General features: G+C 49.5%; 1 protein-coding gene across 1 annotated transcript in view; it reads left to right on the plus strand.

Annotated features, from left to right (window-relative positions):
- Positions 1 to 7,912: 7,912 nt before the first annotated feature.
- LOC101770429 (bifunctional riboflavin kinase/FMN phosphatase) overlaps positions 7,913 to 10,971 on the plus strand; it is a gene marked incomplete in the record, with an annotated part of 4,055 nt that continues 996 nt past the window's right edge. The window contains 6 exon segments of the mRNA XM_012843149.3: positions 7,913 to 8,580; positions 9,701 to 9,831; positions 9,945 to 10,131; positions 10,392 to 10,522; positions 10,611 to 10,680; positions 10,789 to 10,854. Of these exon segments, the coding sequence (XP_012698603.1) occupies positions 9,756 to 9,831; positions 9,945 to 10,131; positions 10,392 to 10,522; positions 10,611 to 10,680; positions 10,789 to 10,854 (530 nt within the window).

Here is a 10,971-nt window from a genome sequence, read left to right on the forward strand (position 1 = left end):
CGAGTAGCTAGTAGGAAAACCAAACAAACAGGACCTTAAAAAATGTGTTTAGCTTTCTGGTCTTAAAAAGTTATGAAAAGCTCGAAAAACTGAGTTTTTTAGCTTCCTATATAAACTTAGCTTTTTCGAGCTTCTATGTTTTTCTATTTGTTTAACCTGGTGACTTTTCATAATAAGAAGCTGTCAGTAAACTCAAACAAATACGGCCAGCCTTACCCCAATTCCCGCACCGCCGTCGCGGTCTTTGCTTGGCCCGCATAGCCATGCCCACCAGCACACCGCACGGCCGGCCTTAGGCTAATCCCAGTGGAAGTTTCATAGAGGTTTCATGCACATTAAATATGGTGACACATCAGCATATGTGATGATATGGCATGGTAGTTATGAAGTGGATGAAACTATGTATACACGGTTTCCAAGACTATGAAACCTATTGAAACTTGCATTAGGGGCTATAGAGTTTCATTTCATCTAATCATATCCAATCACATGCCTCACAATTAAATGTCATGGGCATCCTATGAAATTGTGAAATGAAAATGTGCATTGGGACTCCCTATTTCATTCATGAGAATACACCTCATGAGATGATGTGGTAACCTTGGAAACAGTGCAATAAAATCGTGCACTGAGACTAGCCTTACCCCACTTCCCATACCGCCGCCGCAGTCTTTGCTTGGCCCGCATAGCCATGCCCACCAGCACACCGCACGGCTGCGCAGCAACATGTGCGTGCCGCACCTCGTCGGGTAGGCGAAGGTCACGCCAGGGGATCCGGCGGAGAAGGGAGCTAGATGAGCGGGTGGTCGCTCCTCCTACTGGAGCTACTCACGCAGATGGTGCGGCTCATGGACGACGGCGAACTCGACAAGGAGGCTGGAGAATAATATGCGCCTGGGCATGCATAGATGTTAAATGATGCAAGTGATGCCAATTTACCTTGTAAAAACGTCGAGCTGGATTGCCGTCAGTCATCGCGGATGGGGACAGCAGGGAGTGCAAGCAAGTGAAGCAACCCGCCACCTTCGTATGTAAGCGATGGGAAGCACCAGCTCCTCGCTCTTCCTGTCTTCCCTCCAATTTGCTGCACGCCTACCTGATCCCAAACTCTAAGCACCAAATCCATTGGAGCCACCGAACTACTGCCAAATTAAATCCCTTGCAAATCCACCAGCATCGTCTTCTTTTTTTCCCCCTCTCGAGCACACACGCCAAAGCAGCAGCACACCAGTCCCATTCCCAAAATCTTTGATCTCTGTCCCTTCTTCAGCAGATGAGCTCAGCAAAGCAATGCGGCGTGCTGTTGCCGGCCAGGCGGGGCCAAGCAAGGAAGACGGCAGCGCGAGGGCATGGCGCTAGCGGTGGTGGGTTGGCCGTATGGGCCGAGCGAGAAAGACGGCGGTGCAAGAGAGCGACTTGAGCTGGCGTGAATACCGAGGGGGTGTTTGATCCCTAGCTAAATTTTAGTCCTTATCATATCAAATGTTTAGATACTAATCAAATGTTTAGATACTAATTAGGAGTATTAAACATAGACTATTTACAAAACCTATTGTATAGATGGAGGCTAAACGGCAAGACGAATCTATTAAGCCTAATTAGTCCATGATTTGACAATGTGCTGCTACAGTAACCATTTGCTAACGATGGATTAATTAGGTTTAATAGATTCGTCTCGCTGTTTAGCCTCCACCTGTATAATTAGTTTTATAATTAACTCATATTTAGTCCTCCTAATTAACCTCCAAATATTCAATGTAACACGGACTAAACTTTAACTCCAAGATCCAAACACCCGCTGAGTAGAGGCCAAGGGCATAAGAGCAGCTCCAGTGCTACAGCGAACCGAACTGATAGAGTTCGCTTTGGTGGACTTCAGTTCGTGAGCTCCAGTGCTGCATCTGGCGTGCTGCTCAGAGCAAATAATAAACAACTCAGGGGTGTTTGGATCTTTAGTTCGGACTATAAAACTGAACTATAAAATTCATGTCACATCGAATATTCAGAGGCTAATTATGAGGACTAAACATGAGCTAATTATAAAACTAATTACACAGATGGAGGCTAATTCCAGAGACAATCTATTAAGCCTAATTAATCCATCATTAGCACATGTTTACTGTAGCACCGCATTGTCAAATGATGGATTAATTAGGCTTAATAGATTCGTCTCGCAAATTAGCCTCTATCTGTGCAATTGGTTTTATAATTAGTCTATGTTTAATACTCCTAATTAGTATCTAAACATTCGATGTGATCGGAATTTTAGGAGCTTCTAAAGAAACAAACGGAGCCTCAAAGTTGCTTGGTGACAGCTCCATGCATACGCAGGACGCCCGCCCAGTTCTGTTCATGAAATGTTTTAATCGGAGGACCGCAGCATGGTTCGAATGGTCTGCAAACGTCGATTTTGATTCTGACATCGAGACATCGACTGCTCTAGTGTACTCTGTTAGAGTAGGTTTAATAAGCTTGTCTATTAGACAAGCCATGTCATTTAGAGACAAGCTCAATAGACCATCCATACAAAAGTAAAACTCTTCACACATTCCAATAGTATTATTTTATTCAAATAGGACCTATTTGACAGATGTTAAATTGTTCACCATTATCCCAAAAAACTACCCAACCATATCTTCTTCCTCCTGGAGCTCCTCAATCTTTTCTTTTAGGGTCAACGGGGGGTGGGGGATGCCCCACCTGAATTTCATTAATGGGGCCCTTTGCAGGCCAAACAGCATTGTATAGGAATTTTAAACTTGAACAGGGGTTTGGGGGTTCTGAGTACACACATCAGTTGTTCTACATGGAATTGAGAGCACCAGTGCTCGGCAATCTGACGTTCTCCTTGTTTAATTCTATGGATCCACGTCCGAGCTTCGCTTCGACATGACACCCAGAAACGCCCCTGAGACAGAGGGAGGCCCTCAAAGATCACCTCATTGCGATGCTTCCAAAGATTCCAGGCAATGAGGATGATAAAACTGAAAAAGTGCAGGCTTGGTAGTGTTGCCGGACGAGGAATAGTCCATAACTGCTGAACAGAAGCATCAGCTGTGGCGATGTTCAGCGAGCTCCATACCTGCAGTGCGAAGGGGTATGAGAAGATAATATGATTGCAGTCTTCTACTCCTTTACACAGCTCGCAAGCTGGACTGTCTATGATGTTTTTCTTGAACAGGTTAGCTCTGCAATTGATTCTTTCCTGCACCAGTAGCCAAATGAAAAACTGCACTCTCTGGGGGGGGGGGGGGGGGTGTTCCAGACAAACTTGGCAAAGGGGCACGGAGGGGTGCCTTTCGCTGCCATGATGTTGTTATATGCGATGCCAGACTGCAGGCTGCCACCAGAGATCAAACTGCTATGCCGCAGGTCTTCCCCCTCCCGTAGTTGAATTTGGGCCAATAGTTCAGTCATCTTGCCCAGCTCTTCCCGTGCTAAGTGCGTCAGGCGCGGCACCAGGTAGCTGTCCAGGCCTTCTCGTATTACCATTGCGACAGAGACATCCTTATTCACCACATGTGTGTAGAGCATGGGGAAGATGAGTTCAAGATGACCGGCGGAGAGCCACTGATCATGCCAGAAACTCGTGCTTTCTCCATTGCGGACCTCTGACGCTGTGACGGCTCTGTACAAAGGTAGCAGACTCTGCAATCCTGCCCAATGTACGCCTTCCACTTCCCCATTCAAAGTGACTGCATCGATTTGTCGTCTCGCCCAACGCGCCCATGAGGATCCTTCTGGCCGATAAAGATGATGCAACAGCTTCAGGAGTAGGCTTTGGTTTTTCGCCGTCAGGTCTTTGATGCCAAGGCCACCGAGATCTTTTGACTGACAGGCTCGTTCCCACGCCACCAAGCATTGTGCACCGCTCACACTATCTTCACCAGACCATAGAAAACAGCGACGCCGGCGGTTTAGAGCATCAATTACTCCAGGAGGCAGAAGTAGCACAGACATAGCATAGGTTAACTGACTATCCATGACTGAGTTTATTAGGATAGCTCTTCCCATTGGATTCAGCAAGCATGCTTTCCAGCCACTTAACTGGCGATCGGCTCGCGAGATCAATGGACTGAAAGCAGTGAGGTTTAGTTTCTCATTGGACAAAGGTAGCCCCAGGTATGTTTGAGGAAAAGATCCAATCTGACAGTTGAGGACAGTTTGTATTCTCTCTGTCAGAGCGCCATCTACAGCCATGGGAACTATCGTGCTCTTGTGATAGTTGATGTGCAGACCAGTGAAGGAGGAGAATTTATCCAGGATCAGTTTCAAGGCTTGAACCTCTTCGTAATCAGCTCGGAGAAGAAGCAGCGTATCATCTGCGTATTGTAGGATCGGACAGGGTTGGTCATGTGCCACTGGATGGTGAACTTCTGTAGCAACTCTGATCATCTGCTGAAGCACATCGGCAACTAAGAGGAACAAGTATGGTGACAGGGGCCCCCCTTGGCGAAGGCCCCGTTTGCAGTTGAACCAAGGACCCGGCACCCCGTTGACCAGCACAGCTAGCTTTGAGCTCTGGAGCATGTTAGTGATCCATCTGTTCCAGGACACAGGAAAGCCTCTGGCACTAAGGATTTCGGTGAGGCTGGTCCAATTTACTGAATCAAAGGCTTTAGCGAAGTCTAGCTTCAGAACAATTGTGGGCAGCTTTCGGCGATGGCAGCACTGAATTAGTTCCGCTGCATATATGAAATTTTCTGAGATGGACCGCCCCTTAATGAAACCTGTTTGATCCAGATCGACGAGCTTTGGAATTTGGAGTTGAAGACGCGAGGTTAGCATCTTGGACATGATCTTCAAGGAACAATTCTGCAGACTGCAGGCAGATTGGTCGATAATCTCCGCAGGTTTGTGCTGCAGAACCTTTGGGGATCATCACAACATAGGATCGATTCAAGCGCTCCAACTCAGCTTCCCCTTCTTGGAACGCCTGCGCCAGACGCATTGCTGCTGGAGCAACAGTGGTCCAAGCAGCTGCGTAGAAAGATGGACCGAAGCCGTCTGGTCCCGGCGAGCTGTGCTTGTTCATGGCCCCCACCGCCGCTCGCGCTTCACGCTCGGTGAAGGGTGCAATGAGTGGCGCAGCGTCAACGCGCCCAGGACCGGCGTATAGCACGGCGACGTCGACAGCGTTCTGATTAGCCGCACGTTCACCGAGCAGATCACGAAGGTGATTCGTCAGCGCTGCTGTCTTGTCTTGATGCGAGCTGAGCACAATACCATTCACCGTCAGAGAGCGTATGTTGTTCCGGCGCAAGCGCTGTGTAGCTTGCGCATGGAAAAATTTTGTGTTCGCGTTCAGAGCGCGCTGCTTGGCGCGTTGCTTCCAGTAGGAAGCACGTTCCCGAATCGACAAGTTTAGTCGATCCTGACAGGCTCGGCGCAGTTCTTGCTCACCTGCAGAGAGAACCCGGTGTTCCTCGAGGACATCAAACATGTAAATAACGAATTTGCAATTGGAAGAGAGAGTGGGGGGTGCGCGCCTGCGTCGCGCCCAGACCTTTGACGCGGACCGAACTGCTTTCAACCCGCGTGCCATGCTTGCCACTGCATTGCGCTGTGGGCTATCAGACCAGGCCGGTAGGACGGAATTGAGGAAGTCTGGGTGTTTAAGCCAGGCGTTCTCAAAACGAAAGATATTTGGCTTAGGGATTGCAGTAGACATATGCAGTTGAATTGGGGTGTGGTCTGAAGTCGGTTTTGGTATGGAGAGGAGGGAGGTAGAAGGGAAGGTGGAGCTCATGTGGGTATTGAAGAACACCCGATCTAGACGTGCGAGCGTTGGGGAGGTTCTGTGGTTCGACCAGGTGAACAGACGATCGAGTAGAGAGAGATCAATGAGTCCGATGCGATCGATGGTGTCATTGAAAGCATCACTTAAGGTGGAGTGAACTATGCCATTGCTATTATCAGCGTCTTCCCTGGTAAGATTAAAGTCCCCAGCAAGTACCCAATCTCCTGGAATCGTCTAGGAAAGGAAAGGAGTCCCAATGATCAGCAGGAGCGTAAACATTCGTCACAGCAAAGGCGTAGTCAGTAGTGGTGGAGGAAGGAAGTTAGAGTGTGGCGTCGAGCTAAAAAGGAGGTAGCGGAGAAGGAAGAAGGATTCCAAGCAGTGACAATACCCCCTCGTGTTTCAGGGGCGTCAACACAGTGAAAATTGCTCAAGGAGGAAGGTAAGAAGGATCGAGCTTTCAGGGTATCAAGGTGCCGTAGCTTGGATTCTTGAAGACAGACAATCGAGGCGTGCGAGGTATAAATCGTATCACGAACAATCGTGCACTTGTGGGAATCATCGAGACCACGAACATTCCAGGATAACAACGAAAAGGAAGCAGTTTTAGAACGCATAGGGATACAGGGGAACACCAGGACAACACAAACTAAAGGGAAAAACGAAACAAACACAACCGGGGTACACATGACGCACTACGGGGGAGAAACACAACACAACGACAGGGAGAGGGATGCTACTGCTACAGGGGAACAAAGCAGTACACCCGGGGGTCATCTTGTGATCAAGCATTGGTGCAGTCGAGCGCCGAGTCAAGCTGGCGGCCAGTGTCTGACGTGATGTCGAGAACGGCGTCCAGAGCTTTTGCAGTGCCTTCACCGAGCCCCACTGCCGCCGCAAGCTTCACCAGGTCCAGGCCCTTGATCGGCTTGCTGGTTTTGGTTAGCATGTTCTTTTTGGCAACAAATTTCTGGACCGCAGAGGAGCAAAGCGCAAGGCTGTTATGGAGTGCTTTGAGCTGGGAAGCTTTAGCAGTTGCATCAACGAACTTTCCAGATTCTTTGGCGGCGAGGCGCGCGCCACAGCGCGTTCCAACTGTGGGCGCCGCACGGCGCGCGCGAGTTGCTAAGGGGGCCGTATGCACATTGGCAGTAGCAAGGTAAGCAGCTGGCTGTGGTTCAGGAGGAGCTAGCGGGGAGGGTGGTGCACCAGACACAGGCGAGTTGGGTGGTGGTGGCGGTGTTTCGGTGGCAGGTCTCCTCAATCTTTCGATAGCAGCACATGGAAGCAAGCCAGTTGCCAGTCACATTCGACCTTGCAGTTTCCACGGTCCACCATGGCAGCAGCCCACCCTGCAGGAGCATGGAGAGGAGGCGGAGGCTTGGAGGAATTGAAGCTGAGAGATCCTCGTTTGCGTCCGTGACCTCAAGACCGAGCACAGGCGACCTTGGGTGAGCTCGCCAATGGCGACTGAGGTTGCCTCACCCACCGGCAAGGAGTCAGTCTCGATGTCGCGTCCCAAGTCCATCAAGTTCGATCTCGCCGGTCTTGCCAGACCTCGCTGACCTCGCCGGCCTCCTCGCCGCGCATCGGCCGCGGCTCCGAGGACACCTCCGTGGCTCCGTCCTGAACTCGCCGTGCCATAGCCCATAGCTGCTTGCTCCCGGCTTGAATCCATGGCGCACCACCCAAGGCCACGCGCGGGGCCCACAAATCGACAAGCTCGGCGCGTCACGGTCTCCTTTTCTCTCTCATCCACGTAAGACTGTGCTGATGTGTCTTGGCGATACGCCAAGTGACGTGTCCGGTTCACGGTTCGCGGACTGGAGCTGCTCTAACAGTCAGTTCACATGGCAACAGACGAGAGAAATTAGAAAACCAATTATAAAAAATGGCAGAAAGGACATTCTTGCGTGGTTTCATAATGGCAATATGGCGAAACCCATTTGCGGCAAATGTTGTTGGGACGAAACTCACTTTTAAGGATGGTGAAATTGCAAATTTCTCGTTTGGCAGTCCTGATTATCGTTGATTAGCTCGTTTAATTCGTGAATACGAGCAGAATATGATTTTGATAATGTTTTTGAAGTTAGTATAACACAAATTTTTAAAAATAATTAGCAGTACATATGTCATCCATAGATCCGCATGTCATCCTCCCTTCTCTTATCTTCTCTTTTTTTCCTGCCTTTTCTTCTCAGCCGCCGCCTGCATCCGCCTCCAGAACTCAGCCGCGCCGCCCCATCGGCCACGTCGGAGCTCGGCCGGCCCCCGGGCCTCCCTGCAGCCCGCGCCTCCCTCCCTCCCTGCAGCCCGCGCCGCGCCCCACGGCCGCCGCCAGCCGTGCCTCGCCTCCCTCCCTCCCTGCAGCCCGCGCCGCGCCCCCCAGCCGCCGCCCGCCGTGCCTCGCCTCCCTCCCTTTCTTCCTGCCCGGGGTTCAAGCACCGGAGTTGAAGAAGCTCCAGCTGGGAGGCGGCGGCGGCGCGACCTCCGCCACCGGCACCGGCCGCCGAAGGTGCGAGAGGAAGGGGAACGGGAGGGCACAGGTGGAAACCGCGTCGATTAATCGCGTACCGCGAGGGGCGAGGCGCGTTTCGACTCAAGGCATCTCGCGGTGCGGGACGGGGCCTCGCGGGGCGGTACCGCGCGGTGACCGCGACCCGTTCGGCGGGATTATTCGCGGTGCCCCGCCGCACCGCGCGGTCACCGCGATTATCCCTCTCCTCGCCTCTCTCCAGCTACTCCGCCGCGAGGTGCGCGTGCGACCCCAGCCGGCAAACTGCCGCAGCAAGCAGAGATCGGCCTCCTCTTCCTCCTCCGGCGCGCGGCTCCGCTTGCAGGTCAGCTCCGACTCCGATGCCCCTTATGGTAGCTTCCCTCCTCTTCTTTCCGCCGCGCGCTCGGGGTTAGGGGCATCGCTGGTGGCAGTGGCGGAGCTAGGGTTAAAACCAAGGGGGGGCCAATTCAATAATAATCAACAGCTAAACAATTGAGGTGGTGTGGTATGTAAAAGGTCTCACAATTCATTTTTTGGAAGATAATCAACAGCTAAAAAATTGAAGTGCTATGACAAGCTAAAGATTTTTTATTTGGAAGAAGTGCTATGAAAAGCTAAGCTACATGCATCCAACAACTGCATCTAGCGTGAGAATTGGCAAATGGATAGCAGGTAGCTAGGGCATTGATTGCATATTTGCATGCAAGCAGGCATCCCTATTTTCAATGGTGCGGCCGGACATGCATGCAGGATTAGTGTGCTAATCGTCTCCTTCAAATTTTGTCCAGGGTAGGGGGGGGGGGGGGGGCATGGCCCACTTTGGCCCCAACGTAGCTCCGCCGGTGGCTGGTGGGATTGATTTCTTCCTAGGATCGAAATCCGCAGGTTGATTGGGTTCCGTCATCATTATTTTCTCGCCTAATCAAAAATACGTGTTTTAACTGTTCGACTGCGGCTAGGTTAGGTTGGGTTATTGCGTCCAACTAAATCACGGCTTCTTCTGTCTGCCAAGCTTATTACTCGCTTCTGTACGGTAGCTGTTCAGTAGAATGCCCAGGTCGTGGTCCAACTAAGAGAGAATTGACTATTTTGGATATTTCAACAGTTCCTGTCCGAAGTTGAGGAGGCTTCTGGCATCTGTTACTAGTAGTCTCTGGCTGCTCACCTCAGTTGGACAGACAGAATTGTTGCCACACCACCTGGTCCATGTTCAAACTATTTGTCAAGCCGTCAGTTCTGATAGAGTTTCAGTATCAGCATGATTGCATGAACTATGTTTTACTAAGGAAAAGTCTTTCTAACTGATTACCTGCAAATTATGCAATAAAGTTTTATTCACATTACGGATTCAGCTTGAAGTAGAACTATTACTGATGTGGACCATTATAGGAGTTCCGAAGCTAATTTTCTTGTGGTTCTACCAACAATTTGGCTTGTGCCTCAATCATTCAATTATTTGTCAGGTTGTGCCTCCCAAATAACTTGTGTCTTGCTGCATTGAACTTGTCTGTGCTTGGAATGGCAGCACCCAAGCCCATTTCTCGGCTTATTTCCCATGTGATTCTAGATTTGGATGGCACCCTCTTAAACACAGGTACTGAAAACTTGGAGACACTTGTTGGTGTTTTTTTCACTTGACGTTTATAAAATGTACTAAATTCAGTTGTCAGAGCCAACTTTGATTCTTTTGGCTGTACTACTTGGCAGATTCTGTTGTGAGCAAGGTGGTAAAACCATTTCTTGTCAAAAATGGGAAAACGTGGGATAGCAAGAAAGCTCACAAGCTAGTCGGGAAGACACCTTATGAAGCTGCAGCTGTTGTTTTGGAAGACTATGGACTCCCTTACTCTACAGAAGAGTTCCTCTCAATGCTTACTCCAATGTTCAGTGAGCAGTAATGTCATTGGAACTTCCATGCACTTGTATATTTTGCAAAAAACTATACTCAATTGCTACTTTATGGTGTGTTTGAGTAGGTGGGGCAGGGGCGCAGGAGTGTAGGTTTTTTTTACTCTATGGGCTGCATTTGCTTGATAAGTCCATTGTTGTTTCATTATTCCTAGACGTGGGTGTATGTTTTCTTGCCAGTCAGTTCTGACCTTTTTTTTCTTTGAGTTACTGAACATCCTTGATTGAATACACCTCATATTGCAGGTGGTGCAACATAAAACCCCTTCCAGGAGCTAATCGGCTGATAAATCATTTAAGGAGTAATGGGGTGCCTACTGCTTTGGCTTCAAACTCGCCAAGACCTAATATAGAAGCCAAAATTTCCTGCCATCAGGGTATCTCTGGAAAATCTGATTAGGCAGTTTCTTTTTCTATTTATGTGGTGGAGTTATTTATTAGTGAGTTTGTTCTTACCTTCTACAGGTTGGAAAGAGTCTTTCTCTGCAATTGTTGGTGGAGATGAAATAGAGAAGGGGAAGCCATACCCAGATATGTAAGAAAAAGACATCATGTTGCATGGTGCTATCATCTATAATACCTCAGATATGCTGAATTCATCGCATTTTCTTGTTTCCGGTCTGCTGCTGCGATGGTATTCAAGATTTTTGGAAGCTGCAAAAAGAATGAACACCACTCCTTCAAATTGCCTAGTAATCGAGGATTCCTTGTAAGATTTCCCTTATTTAATTTTGCGTGTATGGTATACTCTTCATTAAAACACCTCCTACCTCCTCAACACAGGAAGGCTAGTAAAGACCATGCAGTGGACGCGCTTGTGGAAACA

This window comes from Setaria italica, chromosome IX (assembly GCF_000263155.2).
Source record: "Setaria italica strain Yugu1 chromosome IX, Setaria_italica_v2.0, whole genome shotgun sequence".
NCBI classification, from domain to species: domain Eukaryota; kingdom Viridiplantae; phylum Streptophyta; class Magnoliopsida; order Poales; family Poaceae; genus Setaria; species Setaria italica.